This window comes from Danio rerio, chromosome 13 (assembly GCF_052040795.2).
Source record: "Danio rerio strain M-AB ecotype USA chromosome 13, GRCz13ab, whole genome shotgun sequence".
NCBI lineage: Eukaryota > Metazoa > Chordata > Actinopteri > Cypriniformes > Danionidae > Danio > Danio rerio.
In genome coordinates this window covers 53514521-53532563 of record NC_141033.1, presented here as the reverse complement: position 1 = coordinate 53532563, position 18043 = coordinate 53514521, and the positions used below count along the sequence as shown (strand labels likewise).

Below are 18043 nucleotides of genomic sequence, written 5' to 3'. Positions count from 1 at the left end.
CAGAAAAGCATCTCTGAACACACAACACGTCCAACCTTGAGGCGGATGGGCTACAGCAGCAGAAGAGCACACCGGGTGCCGCTCCTGTCAGCTAAGAACAGGAAACTGAGGCTACAATTCACACAGACTCACCAAAACGGGACAATAGAAGATTGGAGAAACGTTGCTGCTCTGATGAGTCTCCATTTCTGCTGACACATTCGGATGCTCGACTCACAATTTGGCCTTAACAACATGAAAGCATGGATCCATCCTGCCTTATATCAGCGGTTCAGGCTGGTGGTGGTGGTGTAATGGTGTGGGGGAGATTCTCTTGCCACACTTTGGGTCCATCAGTACCAATTGAGCTTCGACTCACGTCACAGCCTACCTGAGTATTGCTGCTGACCATGTCCATCCCTTTATGAGCACAGTGTCTCCATCTTCTGATGGCAACTTCCAGCAGGATAACGCAGCATGTCATAAAGCTCAATAAATCTCAGACTGTTTTCTTGAACATGACAATGAGTTCACTGTACTCAAATGGCCTCCACAGTCACCAGAGCTCAATCCAATAGAGCAGCTTTGGGATGTGGTGGAACGGGAGATTGGCATCATGGATATGCAGCCGACAAATCTGCAGCAACTGTGTGATGCTATCATGTCAATATAGAGCAAAATCTCTAAGGAATATTTCCAGTAGCTTGTTTAATCTACACCATGAAGGATTAACGCAGTTCTGAAGGCAAAAGCGGTTCCAACCCGGAAATAGTAAGGTGTATTAAATCAAGTGGCCTGTGAGTCTATATATATATATATATATATATATATATATATATATATATATATATATATATATATATATATATATATATATATATATATATATATATATATATATATATATATATATATATATATATACTGGAAAAAAATAAACTACATCTAAAAAAAATAAAAAACTTTAAATTAGACATATGCTTCTGTTATCTGTTAGGTTAAAATAAACAACAATAAAGTATAATAATGATAATGATAATGATAATAATAAAAATACTACTACCACTACTACTACTAATAATAATAATAATAATAATAACAATAATAATAATAAAACATAGTTAGTTGTTATTTGTATTATTATTATTTAAATGTATATTATTTTTATTATTATTATTGAAGTCTAATATATAAACATATTAATTCCTTCATTCACATATGCGGCTAAGTCCGTTATTCATCAGGGGTCACCAGAGTGGAATGAATCGCCAACTATTCCAGCATATGTTTTATGCAGTGGATGCCCTTCCAGCTGCAACCCAGTACTGGGAAACACATACACTACGGCCAATTTAGTTGTTCAATTCCCCTATAGCACATGTGTTTGGACTGTGGGGGAAACCGGAGCACCCGGAGGAAAGCCACGCCAACACAGGGAGAACATGCAAACTCCACACAGAAACGCCAACTGACCCAGTCGGGGCTTGAGCCTGCAACCTTCTTGTGGTGAAGCCACAGTGCTAACCACTGAGCCACCGTGCCACCAATGTAATTATTAATACTATATTTTATAAAAGAATTGAAATCACATTCATTCTGCCCACGCACACACACACACACACACACACATCTGGAGGTCACAGACGGTGAAAGATGCCGTGTGTGTGTGTATGGACGGACTCTCCTGAACAGGTGAAAGAGTGAAGCGAGCGCAGGTGAAGAGCGTCTGCTGGGGGTTAATGAGCAGCTCCACCGGTTAATGAGATCACACACACACACACACACACACAGAGAGAACAGGTGAACCGAGCCGCTCCGGTTAATGAGATCACAGCCTGAACAGCAGCCCGTTCACCAGCACATCCCTCAGGACGACACCTCCAGGACAGAGGATCAACACACACACACACACACACACACACAAACACACTTAGAGAAAGAGAATAAAGACACACACACAAAGAGACAGACACACAAAATGAAGACACACTCACACAATAACAAAGAGACTAACACAGAGAATGAAAACACACAAACACAGAAAGACATATGCATACACACATACAGAATACACACACACACACACACACACACACACACACACACAAACACAGAATGAAAAGACACACACAGAGAGACAGTGAATCGAGACATACAGAATACAGATTGAAGACACACACTCATGCACAAAATATTGTCACACACACACACGCACACAGAATGAAGACTCACATCCACATACACACATGCATACATGATGCCCACATACACATTTACAGTATACACATACAAACACACACACACACACAGAATAAAGATGCACAAACAAACACAAACTGGTGCACGCACACACACACACACACACACACACACACACACACACACACACACACACACACACACACACACACACAGAGCTCCTTCGGCTTAGTCCCTTATTTATCAGGGGTTGCCACAGTGGAATGAACTACCAACTATTCCAGCATATGTTTTACACAGCGGATTCCCTTCCAGCTGCAACCCAGAACAGGGAAACACTCATTCACACACACACACTCATACAATACGGCCAATTAGTTCATCAATTCCCCTATAGAGCATGTGTTTGGACTGTGGGGGAAACCGGAGCACCCGGAGAAAACCCACACCAACACAGGGAGAACATGCAAACTCCACACAGAAACGCCAACTGAGCCAGCCGGGACTTGAACCAGCGACTTTCTTGCTGTGAGGCCACAGTGCTAACCACTGAGCCACCAAGCTCTCAGGAGAAGAGTCAATGGCATTAATTGTAAAACAGATGCATGGAGATTCAGCATCCGGTCTGGAGCAGAGCATGACAGCAGTCTGAATGCCTCTCTTTAATGTGGCAGATCAGTTTCTGTCCTCCGCATCATTACCTGCCTGCTCTATTCCTATATTCGCTCTTCATTTGAGCCGCTCAATGCAAAATGCCTCAATCAACAGCGGCTAAAAGTAAACAAGACATTTTCTGCTCTGCGAGACAAACTCTCACAGTCATAAGTGCTGCGAGACGCGGCCGGAGATGGACAACTTCTGCTCCCAGCCAGCAGGAGAAGAAAGATTAATGGAGCTCCTCAAACAGGCAGCATATTTCTTTATTTGGGACACATATGCTGTGGAAGAGCCTGCGGCGGCGACAATCAGTCTTTAAGGGATAGTTCACCCAAAAACTCTTCTGTGATTAATTACTCACCCTTGTGAAGTTTAAAACCTGTAGGACTGGGAGTCGAATGCAAAAAGAATCAATTCGAAAGCATTGAGGATCAAGAATCGATTCCAAAAAAGAATCAATTCTGAGGCATTGAGAATCAAGAGTCAATTGAAAAAAAAGAATCAATTCAGGGGCATTGAAAATCAAGAGTCGATTTTAAAAAAGAATCAGTTCTGAGGCATTGAGAATCAAGAGTCAATTTCAAAAAGAATTCATTCTGAAGCATTGAGAGTCAAAAGTAGATTCCAAAAAGAGTTGATTCTGAGGCATTGTGAATCAAAAGTCGATTCCATAAAGAATCAATTCTGATGCATTGAGAATCAAGAATCAATTTCAAAAAGAATCAATTCTGAAGCATTGAGAATCAAGAGTTGATTCCGAAAAGAATTGATTCTGAGGCATTGTGAATCAAGAGTCGATTCCATAAAGAATCAATTCTGATGCATTAAGAATCAAGAGTCGATTCTATAAAAATCAATTCGACTCTTGATTTTCAATAGCTCTGATTACAAACAGAATCAATTCTTAGGCATTGAGAATCAAGAGTCAATTCCAAAAAGAAACAATTCTGAGGCATTGTGAATCAAGAGTTGATTTAAAAAAAGAATCAATTCTTAGGCATTGAGAATCAAGAGTTGATTAAAAAAAAAAAACAATTCTGAAGCTCCAAAAAGAATAAATTCAGAGCTATTAAGAATCAAGAGTTATTTCCAAAAAAAAAAATCAATCAAGGCATTGAAAATCAAGAGTCATTTTCAAAAAGAATCCATTCTGAGGCATTGAGGATCAACAGCTGATTAAAAAAATGAATCAATTTCTTGATTCCAAGAAACTAACTGCATTATTACGAATTTTAGTTTAATAATGCTCATAAGTGACTTGCTAATAATGATTTGTTACGTTTCTGTGAACAGATTTGGATGGCTCACTTTACTGAAATGGTTCAATTAATTATATCTGTGATTCACAATACCATTGCGTGATTTTAACAGCTGGTTTTAGTATGTCATACTCCAATATCTAAACAATAGACAATATAAATGTGTGACAATCAGTCTTCAAGGAATAGTTCACCCCAAAAACTACATTCAAAATCTGTAGGACTGGGAGTCGATTACAAAAAGAATCAATTCCTTGATTTCTAGGTGCTGAGAACTGACAGTCAATTCCAAAAGAATCAGAATTCAGAATCAATTTCATAATGAGAATCTCCATTTTAAAATAAGTAATTAATAAGTTGATTCTTTTGCTAAAATTGATTACGAAATGTGCATTACATACTGTATACTATCCAAACAGTAGACAATATAAATGTGCATTGCAGATTTTTACCTTCCAGAGTCGATTCCAAAAAGAATCAGTTCAAGGCATTAAGAATCAAGAGTCAATTCCAAAAAATAATCATTTCCTTGATTCCAAGGTGCTGAGAATCAAGAGTCAATTGCACTGACTTTTAAGGAAATGTTTTATACTCATGACCAAAGTGGTTTATAAAGTATACATTTTAGGTTGATAATACACATTTCATAGGCCAAAATAGAAATTGAGCATCGATTAATTGCACAGCCCTACATAAATAACATCCTGAACTGTGTCCATTGCACTGACCTGTATGCAGTGTGTGTCCTCCACAGGCAGGGGGCGTCCTGCGCTCATGCTCTCTGTAAACCAGCTGATGTTCAGCACGTGTTTGCTGTGAGTTTCCTGAAAGCCCTGATCCTCCAGCCAGAGCCAGAGATCCTGCGCAGACAGACCTTCAGACACCACATGGGTCACAGCACCACTGTCAAAACAAACACACACACACACCATTAGTCTAAAGCACAAATATGAGCAATATCACACGAGTAGCAGTGCAATATGACTGTATATTGGCACTAGTGGGAGGAATATCACCATATGGCACTGCTACTCATGTGGTATTGTGTTTATACAACGGTTTGACGACATTATTGTGTATGTAAAGAAGACAATCAAACACAGAGAGTCTAAAAACCCTTTTGCATGAGGAACTACTTTCTTCCGCCATTCGTTCACATGTGCAGCAGATGTCAGAACAGCAGAAGCCGCTGCTCATTCACTAACGTCTCTGTAGAGCTAGTGTTTGAATGATTCTCTAGCATAATGTCTAAAGTGATGACAAAACAGCTGATTTTGCTCACATTTTAAGATTATAAGGCTGAACAGCATGAAATGCCATCAGTCTACAGAGATTTACCAGTATTTAAATCGGGAGATCACAATAATTATTTCTGAAAAAGCCAAAGCAAAGCAAACACTCGCTGATTACTGCGGTATAAATACAGCACTACAACATACACAAGACAGAGATGGACTTAGAGTGTCACTTTCCTGATGGTTTGATCCACAGAAATTATGCATTTAATTAATGCTCCGCTGTAATTGTTAATAATCACAAATCTCTGTTAATATTTTAACAGAAGTCATTATTTAAACACTATGGGCTCTATCATTCACCCGGCGCAGTGTGGCGTAAGGCACGGCGCAATAGTCTTTTGGTAGTTTCAGCTTGGCGCTAGAGTCGTTTTGTGGCGTTGCGCTACGCTGTTTAAATAGCAAATGCATTAGCGCTCATATGTGCGCCCATAGGCGTTCTGGTCTAAAAAGGGAGGCGTTCTGAGGCGGACCGCTGGCGCGTTGCTATTTTGAGAAACTATAATAGATTTTTCATTAGACCAAAACTAACCCGGTCTAAACTCCAGCGCAGAGTTGCGCCTCGCTTACACACTGCTTAATACACACAAGAGAGCAATAGGCAAATATCTTTACATATGAAAACATTTAAATATTAAGGATATATATAGGATATAATAAGAATAGATATAGGATATAAATATAAAGGATTAAAATATTACAAAACATATTATTTTCTAGCCTACATAAATATGAAAAATCACTGCTTTTATGTCTTCTTCATCTCGGGAGGCTTTTTCAGTTCATTCATAACAATTTGCTTTTGTATAATGTTATTATTATTAGCAGTATTATTTATTATATCCATATTTATATTTGTTTTATTAAAAACAAGCTTAGATTTGCCCACCTGTCAGGTTTTAGACCATATGGGGCACAGCATGTGTTTTAGGATATAACTCAGCTTTTTGAGCACATTTTGTTATTATTGTTCATTTATTCGTTTGCTGGAAATAAGAACTGAATTTAGAAATAGCTTTGAAACGAATATTTGCGCTTAACAAACTAAATTAATTATTTATATACTAATTGATGTCTGTGCTAAAGGTTTCCCTATCCAAGAGCGAATGTGAAAGTGATCCATTATCTCTCATTGTCACGCAGTAGATGCTCTGTTTAACAGTTTTCTGTTTACTGTTTGCTTGTGAAATGATCAGTTTTTCCACTTAGACTTACTTTGCGTCCTGTAAATAGCGAATGCGCTTATGGCGTGATGCAGCTGGCTCTTAAAGGGAATGGGAGATGAGACTCTAATTGGTTTATTCTCAAAACACACCTGTAACTCATTAAGAAAATAAACTCAACCCTTTTAGACCATGCGCCACGGCGCAAAGCGGATTTTCCCGTCCTTAAAGTAGCAAAAATGCATTCTAACACGCTCTGAAAGCGTTTGCGCCCTGCGTTTTGAGCCCAATGACTTAAGAAGCCCATATTTTGCATTAAAAAAGGTCATATGTTGGTTTGGGGGGTCTCCAACAACATGCTGATATGCGTGCAAGAAAACACTTTCGTTGTCTTATAATATGCATTTGCATATGACTCCCATATGATTTTCTAGCGATTCATTCGTTCCCAAACGTTTCTTTCTCAAAAACACATCCAAACATGCTGCTCAGGTATTTTTGTAGCCCAGCTTGTGCTGTTTACAGTGGTATCACACTTTAGCCATTAATATGTTTTTAAGAACACAAACTTCTCCAGAGCCCCAAAACACCCTCAGACCCCAGAGGGTTAAACAGCGTGCTGCAAAACGTCAAAACGACTCTTGCACCAAGCTGAAACTAGCAAACAACAATCGCATCACGCCTTGCGCCGGGTGTATGATAGAGCCCTGTGACTTCTACTAATAAACTGTTTTTAGAATCTATTCGATTTGAATTTCGCACCTGTATGTGTCCTGTTGTTCATCCAGGCTTAAATGCCATTAATTAATTTGTAAGTTACTTCTTTAGTTTCATAGATTTAGTAGGACGGTTGCAGGAACATGCCAGACTAATGAGAGATTTGTTTTTAGAGAATTTTTTTATTAATTTCTAGACGGTCAAAAGTTTACATACTTTGCTTTTAAACTGTATACCTTTGGTCAAATGTTTTGGGTATCCTTCCACAAGCTTCTCACAATAGTTTGCAGGAATTTTGGTTGATTCCTCCTGACAGAATTGGTGTAACTGAGGCAGATTTGTAGGCTGTCTTGCTCGCACAAGCTTTCTCAACTCTGCCCACACATTCTCTATAGGATTGAGTTCAGGGCTTTGTGATGGCCACACCAAAACATTCACTCTGTTGTCCTTAAAGCACATTTGAACTAATTTGGCAGTATGCTGAGGGTCATGGTCTGTTTGGAAGACCCATATGTGGCCAAGTTGTAATGTCCTGGCTGAAGTCTTGAGATGCTGCTTCAGTATTTCTCCATAATGTTCTGTCTTCATGATGCCATCTATGCTGTGAAGTGGACCAGTCCCTCCTGCAGCAAAACAGCCCCACAACATGATGCTGCCGCCCCCATACTGCACAGTTGGGATGGTGTTTCTAGGCTTGTGCGCTTTCCCCTTTGTCCTCCAAATGTAACACTGCTCATTACGGCCAAACAGTTCAATCTCAGCTCCATCAGAGCACAGGACATGTCTCCAAACATTACTCTTTTTCCCAGTGTCATTCAGCAGATGGTAATCTGGCTTTGTTGTTGATTCTGGCTTGTTGATTTTCTCATGTTGTCACAGAAGGAAGCAGCGTGTTTGAGCTTTTCCTTCAACACTATTCTACAGTTGTGCCTCACATTAACTCAAATGTTGTCAATTAGCCAATCAGAAACTTCCAAAACCTCGACATCATCATCTGAGCTTTTCCAGAGGCAGAATAATCTGATTGTGTGTAAACTTGACTTTCAAGAAGAGTTAGAACAATTTCTCAAAACACATCTCTCTCATTATTCTGCTATTAAGCAGAACAGAAACACATGTGATCATCCTGACTTACCTAAAAGAGGAAAAGTTTAGTCACATTAACATCTGGCTTTTTTAAATGGTTATGTGCCTTTTTATACAGTGTATGTCTACTGGTTTTAGCTGTACATCCTCTACATGTGAATGCTCTCACTGTTTTTGGAGTACACTAGATTATAGATCTCCTGAATACACACAGACTGATACTGACATCCTTTAATAAACTTTTACTTATGACTTAATGAATTGAGGATTTGACGCGATTGTGTGTGTTGTGGCGACAGCATTAGTGCGGCACATGAGCAACAGCACTTTGAAGCAGTTTCAGATCTACTGCATGACTGATTGAATCTCTCACACACACACACACACACACACTCCTCCACCCACACACACTCTCCTTCTGCGTTTTTAATTTCTCCGTCATCAGATTATACAGTGTGAGATTAGATCAGGGGGGGTTTAGTATGAGTGACGCGCCTGAGAGCAAACACACATATCAAACTGTGCACACATACACACACACACACACACACATATATACAAAACACAACACACAGAACACACTACACAATTCCATATACAACTACACATGTATACAAACACTACACACAACATACACAATTACATAAAACTGCACACACACACACACATATACAACTACACACACACACATGCAAAACACTACACACAGAACACACTACACAATTACATGTACAACTACACATGTATGCAAACACTACACACAACAAACACAATTACATAAAACTGCACGCACACACACACACACACACACACATATATACAACTACACACACACATGCAAAACATTACACACAGAACACACTACACAATTACATATACAACTACACACGTATACAAACACTACACACAACATACTACACAATTACATAAAACATACACACACTACACACACATACACAAACACACACATACAAGACTACACACACACACACACACACACACACATAATATCACACACACACACACACAACACCAAACACACACATAACAGATAACACATGTGTGTATAACCAGATTACACACATCCAACATCACGTTCACTACTCCTGCAATCAGCATGCGCGCACACACACACACACACACACACACACACACACACACACACACACACAAATGTATGGGCCCTTAGAAGCCCCAAACCCTTGTCCTCCTCTTACTGAATGACACGCCTACTTTACTACGTCCAATCAGCTTGCAGTACAAAACTTAAGCCACGCCCACTGTGTCCTCAATTAATATTCCGTTTCTCTAGAAACTGCATCACAAAATAATGGTCAAAGCTTCCGGTTCACGTGGACTTTAATATCTTTAGTCAGTTTAATTGATGTAAATTGACTAGAAAAGTTTTACAGTGCAGGAGATCTGATCTGAACTCTGATATTAAAAACACTGATATTAACGCAACAGAAATGATAAATGTATGCGCTGAGATATGCAAACGCTATGCAAATTCGTCAAGATAGCAAAGTTTGCTATGAGAAGTCAGAGATGTCGAAGGATAAGCTCCCGTGAGATGAAATGATGGGAGCTCTGCTTTCCACAGTCACTCCATATCTCAGTATTGTTTAGCGCGTGACTCAGTCGCGTCTATTTTTATTTGTCTAACTCCAGCAGAAGCACAAAGCGGATGTTTATGGAGAACTCTTTATTAAGCCTCTTCAACAATAAACGAGTAACCGGTGAGCAATAACACTTCCCTCTCACATTAAACTCCAAATCAGCCTGTGATTGATTTAAAAGCAAGACACCAAAGGGGAACAGGACAATAATTATTCTCAACTAATAAATGTACTTTAATATCACCACACTCCCTCAGCTGATTAATTACAGTGCATTACGACAATTAGTACAAGTTCTCTGGATTTCTTTTTTAAATATATACAGATGACATATTATTATATACACTCTAAATTATTCACCCTCCTGTGACTTTTTTCGCTTTAAAAAATTTCCCAAATGATGTGTGTAATGTAATGTGTGTTTATATATGGTCATACACCCAAAGCGCTTCACAATCACGAGGGGGGTCTCTCCACTCCACCACCAGTGTGCAGCTCCATTTGAATGATGCGACTGCAGCCACAGGACAACAGCGCCAGTGCTTCACCACACACCAGCTATAGGTGGAGTGGAGAGATAGAGCCAATTCAGTGGATGGAGATGATTGGGAGGCCATGATGGAGGAAATTTGGCCAGGACACCGGGGTTACACCCCTACTCTTTACCAGAACTGCCATGGGATTATTAATGAGCACAGAGAGTCAGGACCTCGGTTTAACGTCTCATCCGAAAGATTCACTGACAGTAGTGTCCCCTTCACTATACTGGGCATTAGGACTCACACATACCGCAGGTTGAGTGCCACCTGCTGGCCTCGCTAACACTACTTCCAACAGCAACCTAGTTTTCCCATGTGGTCTCTAATCCAGGTACTGACCAGGTGCAGCCCCGCTTAGCTAGTCTTGGGCTGCAGGGTGATATGACTGTGGTAACAGATTCAGGAATTTTTCACAGTATGTCTAATAATATTTTTTCTTCTAGAGAAAGTCTTATTTGTTTTATTTTGGCTAGAATAACAGCAGCTTTTAACTGTTTTAAACCTATTTTAAGGTCAATATTATTACCCCCCTTAAGCAATATTTGTTTTGGATTGACTACAAAACAAACCATTGTTAATTACCCAGATAACACCTTTAAATGTGTCACAATCACCAGCAATCCAGACTTGTAGATCGTTGGGAATCCTTCACTTTCACTCCGACTATAATCCCACCACCATATGACCTACAAATCCTGTCATGCACCTCACACACACACCTGTTCCGGTTTGCCACTGATTACACACACAGCTGCTCAAGGACTGATTTGATGGACTATAAAAACAGCACACACACACACACACAAACATCATCTTCGCTGAGTCTTATTTTACTATTTGTGGACATTACAACGCGTTTTCCTTGCTTTGCCACGTTCGACCTTTGCTTTATACCTTTGTTTATGTAGTTTGCTGCCTGGATCGATCTCTTTGCTTTTGACCAGTGCCGGAGCAAGCTGAACTGCCACTCTAGGCAGAGGACGATCATAAAAAATGAAGTGAGGTGTCGCGGACCTCTACTCTGCTGCCCTATGCGCGAATATAACTGAGGACGCACAGGTTCTTAGGGAGGGAGGTGTCGCGGATGCCACCTTCTCTATTCTGCCGCCCTTTGCGCAGATATAACTGAGGACACACGGGTGCTGATGGAGGTGTCGCTGACGCCGCCCTCTCTATTCTGTCGCATATGCGTGAATATTTCTGAGGATGCGGGTGGTGAAGGGAGGTGTCGCAGACATAACTGAGGACGCAGGTGGTGAGGGAGGTGTCACGGACATAACTGAGGACGCAGGTGGTGAGGGAGGTGTCACGGACATAACTGAGGACGCAGGTGGTAAGGGAGGTGTCGCGGACATAACTGAGGACGCAGGTGGTGAGGGAGGTGTCGCGGACATAACTGAGGACGCAGGTGGTGAGGGAGGTGTCGCGGACATAACTGAGGACGCAGGTGGTGAGGGAGGTGTCACGGACATAACTGAGGACGCAGGTGGTGAGGGAGGTGTCGCGGACATAACTGAGGATGCGGGTGGTGAGGGAGGTGTCGTGGACTTAACTGAGGACTCAGGTGGTGAGGGAGGTGTTGCGGATATAACTGAGAACGCGGGTGGTAAGGGAGGTGTCGCGGACATAACTGAGAACGCGGGTGGTAAGGGAGGTGTCGTGGACTTAACTGAGGACGCAGGTGGTGAGGGAGGTGTTGCGGATATAACTGAGAACGCGGGTGGTAAGGGAGGTGTCGCGGACATAACTGAGGACACGCAGGTGGTGAGGGAGGTGTCGCGGACATAACTGAGGATGCGGGTGGTAAGGGAGGTGTCGTGGACTTAACTGAGGACGCAGGTGGTGAGGGAGGTGTCACGGATATAACTGAGAACGCGGGTGGTAAGGGAGGTGTCACGGACATAACTGAGGACGCAGGTGGTGAGGGAGGTGTCGCGGACATAACTGAGGACGCAGGTGGTGAGGGAGGTGTCGCGGATATAACTGAGAACGCGGTTGGTAAGGGAGGTGTCACGGACATAACTGAGGATGCGGGTGGTAAGGGAGGTGTCGTGGACTTAACTGAGGACGCAGGTGGTGAGGGAGGTGTCGCGGATATAACTGAGAACGCGGTTGGTAAGGGAGGTGTCACGGACATAACTGAGGACGCAGGTGGTGAGGGAGGTGTCGCGGACATAACTGAGGACGCAGGTGGTGAGGGAGGTGTCACGGACATAACTGAGAACGCGGGTGGTAAGGGAGGTGTCGCGGACATAACTGAGGATGCAGGTGGTGAGGGAGGTGTCGCGGACATAACTGAGGACACAGGTGGTGAGGGAGGTGTCACGGACATAACTGAGGACGCGGGTGGTGAGGGAGGTGTCGCGGATATAACTGAGAACGCGGGTGGTAAGGGAGGTGTCGCGGACATAACTGAGGACGCGGGTGGTGAGGGAGGTGTCGCGGACATAACTGAGGACGCAGGTGGTGAGGGAGGTGTCGCGGACATAACTGAGGACGCGGGTGGTGAGGGAGGTGTCGCGGACATAACTGAGGACGCAGGTGGTGAGGGAGGTGTCGCGGACATAACTGAGGACGCAGGTGGTGAGGGAGGTGTCGCGGACATAACTGAGGACGCGGGTGGTGAGGGAGGTGTCGCGGACATAACTGAGGACGCAGGTGGTGAGGGAGGTGTCGCGGACATAACTGAGGATGCGGGTGGTAAGGGAGGTGTCGTGGACTTAACTGAGGACTCAGGTGGTGAGGGAGGTGTTGCGGATATAACTGAGAACGCGGGTGGTAAGGGAGGTGTCGCGGACATAACTGAGAACGCGGGTGGTAAGGGAGGTGTCGTGGACTTAACTGAGGACGCAGGTGGTGAGGGAGGTGTTGCGGATATAACTGAGAACGCGGGTGGTAAGGGAGGTGTCGCGGACATAACTGAGGACACGCAGGTGGTGAGGGAGGTGTCGCGGACATAACTGAGGATGCGGGTGGTAAGGGAGGTGTCGCGGACATAACTGAGGACGCGGGTGGTGAGGGAGGTGTCGCGGACATAACTGAGGACGCAGGTGGTGAGGGAGGTGTCGCGGACATAAGTGAGGACGCGGGAGGTGAGGGAGGTGTCACGGACATAACTGAGGACGCGGGTGGTGAGGGAGGTGTCGCGGACATAACTGAGGACGCAGGTGGTGAGGGAGGTGTCGCGGACATAACTGAGGACGCAGGTGGTGAGGGAGGTGTCGCGGATATAACTGAGAACGCGGTTGGTAAGGGAGGTGTCACGGACATAACTGAGGACGCAGGTGGTGAGGGAGGTGTCGCGGACATAACTGAGGACGCAGGTGGTGAGGGAGGTGTCACGGACATAACTGAGAACGCGGGTGGTAAGGGAGGTGTCGCGGACATAACTGAGGATGCAGGTGGTGAGGGAGGTGTCGCGGACATAACTGAGGACGCAGGTGGTAAGGGAGGTGTCGCGGACATAACTGAGGATGCAGGTGGTGAGGGAGGTGTCGCGGACATAACTGAGAACGCGGGTGGTAAGGGAGGTGTCGCGGATATAACTGAGAACGCGGGTGGTAAGGGAGGTGTCGCGGACATAACTGAGGACGCGGGTGGTGAGGGAGGTGTCGCGGACATAACTGAGGACGCAGGTGGTGAGGGAGGTGTCGCGGACATAACTGAGGACGCGGGTGGTGAGGGAGGTGTCGCGGACATAACTGAGGACGCAGGTGGTGAGGGAGGTGTCGCGGACATAACTGAGGACGCAGGTGGTGAGGGAGGTGTCGCGGACATAACTGAGGACGCGGGTGGTGAGGGAGGTGTCGCGGACATAACTGAGGACGCAGGTGGTGAGGGAGGTGTCGCGGACATAACTGAGGATGCGGGTGGTAAGGGAGGTGTCGTGGACTTAACTGAGGACGCAGGTGGTGAGGGAGGTGTCGCGGACATAACTGAGGACACAGGTGGTGAGGGAGGTGTCACGGACATAACTGAGGACGCAGGTGGTGAGGGAGGTGTCACGGACATAACTGAGGATGCAGGTGGTGAGGGAGGTGTCGCGGATATAACTGAGGACGCGGGTGGTGAGGGAGGTGTCGCGGACATAACTGAGGACGCAGGTGGTGAGGGAGGTGTCACGGACATAACTGAGGATGCAGGTGGTGAGGGAGGTGTCACGGACATAACTGAGGATGCAGGTGGTGAGGGAGGTGTCGCTGACATAACTGAGGACGCAGGTGGTGAGGGAGGTGTTGCGGATATAACCGAGAACGCGGGTGGTAAGGGAGGTGTCGCGGACATAACTGAGGACGCAGGTGGTGAGGGAGGTGTCACGGACATAACTGAGGACGCAGGTGGTGAGGGAGGTGTCACGGACATAACTGAGGATGCAGGTGGTGAGGGAGGTGTCGCGGACATAACTGAGGACGCAGGTGGTGAGGGAGGTGTCGCGGACATAACTGAGGACGCAGGTGGTGAGGGAGGTGTCACGGACATAACTGAGGATGCGGGTGGTGAGGGAGGTGTCACGGACATAACTGAGGACGCGGGTGGTAAGGGAGGTGTCGTGGACTTAACTGAGGACGCAGGTGGTGAGGGAGGTGTCACAGACATAACTGAGGATGCGGGTGGTAAGGGAGGTGTCGTGGACTTAACTGAGGACGCAGGTGGTGAGGGAGGTGTTGCGGACATAACTGAGGATGCGGGTGGTGAGGGAGGTGTCGCGGACATAACTGAGGACGCGGGTGGTGAGGGAGGTGTCACGGACATAACTGAGGATGCGGGTGGTAAGGGAAGTGTCGTGGACTTAACTGAGGACGCAGGTGGTGAGGGAGGTGTTGCGGACATAACTGAGGACGCAGGTGGTGAGGGAGGTGTCGCGGACATAACTGAGGGCGCTGGTGGTGAGGGAGGTTGCCTAGGTCGCCTCTATGGATGCGCCGGCCCTGCTTGTGACTTGGTGTTACAATTTTAAAGATGGTGAGTCAAGAGGAAGGACTGTAACATTAATTTTGGGTGAAACACATAAGCAAACACACAATATCAACAAGTGAGGAACAAAATACCAAGACTAGCTAAATGCAATAAAGTGAGTTTATTTACAGAGAGAGTGAAAATAATAAATGCAAAAATATGTATAAAGAAAGAACATTAAATATTTACAAGGATATATTGAAATTTACAGACAACAAATGGGACACAGGATGTTTGAACAGATAGATGGGAGAGTGGGAGAGATGAGACGCGGACGGCGTCCAAACAATAGAAATAAATAAAACAAAACAATCTATTAGCCCAACCTCTGCCCTAACCATCCAAAAGAGAAATACAGCAGTTATTGAAAAGAAATATTTGCGACTATAATGCACTACCTAACCTACTCTAATACATATGAGAAATACAAAATAAAATATATGAGAAAACAAAAGTACAGAGGGTGAAGCACGCCCCTTACCTAGTGTGTCTAACAACAGTGATATTCAAAACTACGTGTGCACGATGTATGTCGCGCGACATTCTTACCTGTCCCACTCTCCAACCTCAGAGGCGCACAACACTGATGGTAGACAAATGGAGAACAGATAATAACAACGGACAAATAACAAATGGTAACACACTGAAAACGGATAGCAAAGACACACAACACAACACAGAAATTCAGGGCCTTTCGCATAGCGTCCGATCACCACTTTTATGCCACAGTGGCAGTGGCTGGATTGGAGACCATGGGGTGACGTCAGGGAGGGCACGGCAAACAGCAGGGCAGCAGTAGCCAATCAGAGTCACTGTATTGGTGAAGGCGGGAGAGAGCGAGAGAGCACAGGGAGAGCGCGAGAGAGAGTCTAGCAAAGAAAATAATAATAATAATAATAATAATCACGCAACACAGGAATGTACACGAATGTAACACCCGGTCACTCTCTTGCTTCACCTTTGCCTGTCTGACCATGCTGACTTTTGAATAATGTTACGTTCACAAGCAGTGTTGCTCTTGCAGTCTGCCGGACAACACTCACATTCAACCACACGACAAATCCCATCACGCACTTCACTCACACACCTGGCCTAGATCCCCCAAACAGACACAGCTGAATCTGTACAGGACTAACTACATAGACTCTTTGTACACCTCTCAAACACACACACACACATTGCTGAGTCCTGTTTATCTGTTATCTACGCATTTGGGGTAGAATTGGGATTGGGCCTAAATAAACCTGAACTTTCAACTACCCTTGCCTGCACGTCCTCCATTCACAACGTAAGTAAATAAATAAGCTTTCCACATGCATTAGTATAGGATTATATTTGACTGAGATGCAACAATCTGAAAATCTGAACTTGAGAGTTAAAAAAAATCGAATTTTTGAGGAATTCACCTTTAAAGTAGAACAAATTAAGTTCTTAGTAGTGTATATTATTTATCAAACACTGACTTATTATATATCTAAACTCAATGGTTAGCACTTTGGCCTCACAGCATGAAAGTTGCTGGTTCGAAAAGCAAAATCTGCAAAAACAAAAATGGAGAGCTAATAACTCTGACTTCAACATTACTGGAGGTAATATAAGTGCTCTACAAATAAATCTCAAACAGAATCTCCATCAACTGTTGTTCAGCGTGTGCATCTGTTTTCTCCTCCGTCAGGCATGCTCCTGCGCAGTGTGTGTAATACCCAGGGATTTATTATCTCCCATTGTATTATCAGACTCCTACTGTTATCAAACTGTCTTCTAGGACGTCAGTTTTCAGCTCATCACGATCTGCTTCCGGCGGTTGGCAGCGCAGAGCTCAAGCTGCATTTCTGGGAAAGCTGCCATCGCTCAGCTGGCAATACCGTGGTAAAACTGCTGCTGTGCCCGCCTGAGCAAACAACTCCCAGCGGTGCCCGTCCACCTGCACACACTGGCACCAAAAGCCGGCAAAACAGACCAACACAATACACACTTTATATTTCAGTTTAGATGATATTACACACACTGACTGAAGCCCTTACTGTTATTGTAAAGGGGATACAGGTATAGTTGTGAACTGTAACTATCACTTTACAGCATTATAAAGGGATACAGGCATAGATGTGTACTGTAACTGTCACTTTACAGCTTTATAAAGGGGATACAGGTATAGATGTGTACTGTAACTATCACTTTACAGCTTTATAAAGGGGATACAGGTATAGATGTGTACTGTAACTATCACTTTACAGCTTTATAAAGGGGATACAGGCATAGATGTGTACTGTAACTATCACTTTACAGCATTATAAAGGGATACAGGTATAGATGTGTACTGTAACTATCACTTTACAGCATTATAAAGGGGATACAGGTATAGATGTGTACTGTAACTGTCACTTTAAAGCATTATAAAGGGGATACAGGTATAGATGTGTACTGTAACTATCACTTTACAGCTTTATAAAGGGGATACAGGCATAGATGTGTAATGTAACTATAACCTTACAGCTTTATAAAGGGGATACAGGCATAGATGTGTATTGTAACTATCACTTTACAGCCTTATAAAGGGGATACAGGTATAGATGT

The 18043-nt window shown here is 44.0% G+C and overlaps 2 protein-coding genes across 6 annotated transcripts in view; one reads left to right on the top strand and one right to left on the bottom strand.

Annotated features, from left to right (window-relative positions):
- Positions 1-18043, top strand: part of blnk (B cell linker) — a 221780-nt gene that overhangs the window by 67083 nt on the left and 136654 nt on the right. The gene's annotated exons all lie outside the window — the stretch shown is intronic.
- dntt (deoxynucleotidyltransferase, terminal) overlaps positions 1-18043 on the bottom strand; it is a 394622-nt gene that overhangs the window by 241678 nt on the left and 134901 nt on the right. For all 5 annotated transcript variants that reach the window (XM_087277888.1, XM_087277887.1, XM_087277889.1 and 2 more), the window contains 1 exon segment: positions 4823-4997. In XM_087277888.1, the coding sequence (XP_087134014.1) occupies positions 4823-4870 (48 nt within the window). In that variant the 5' untranslated portion in view covers positions 4871-4997.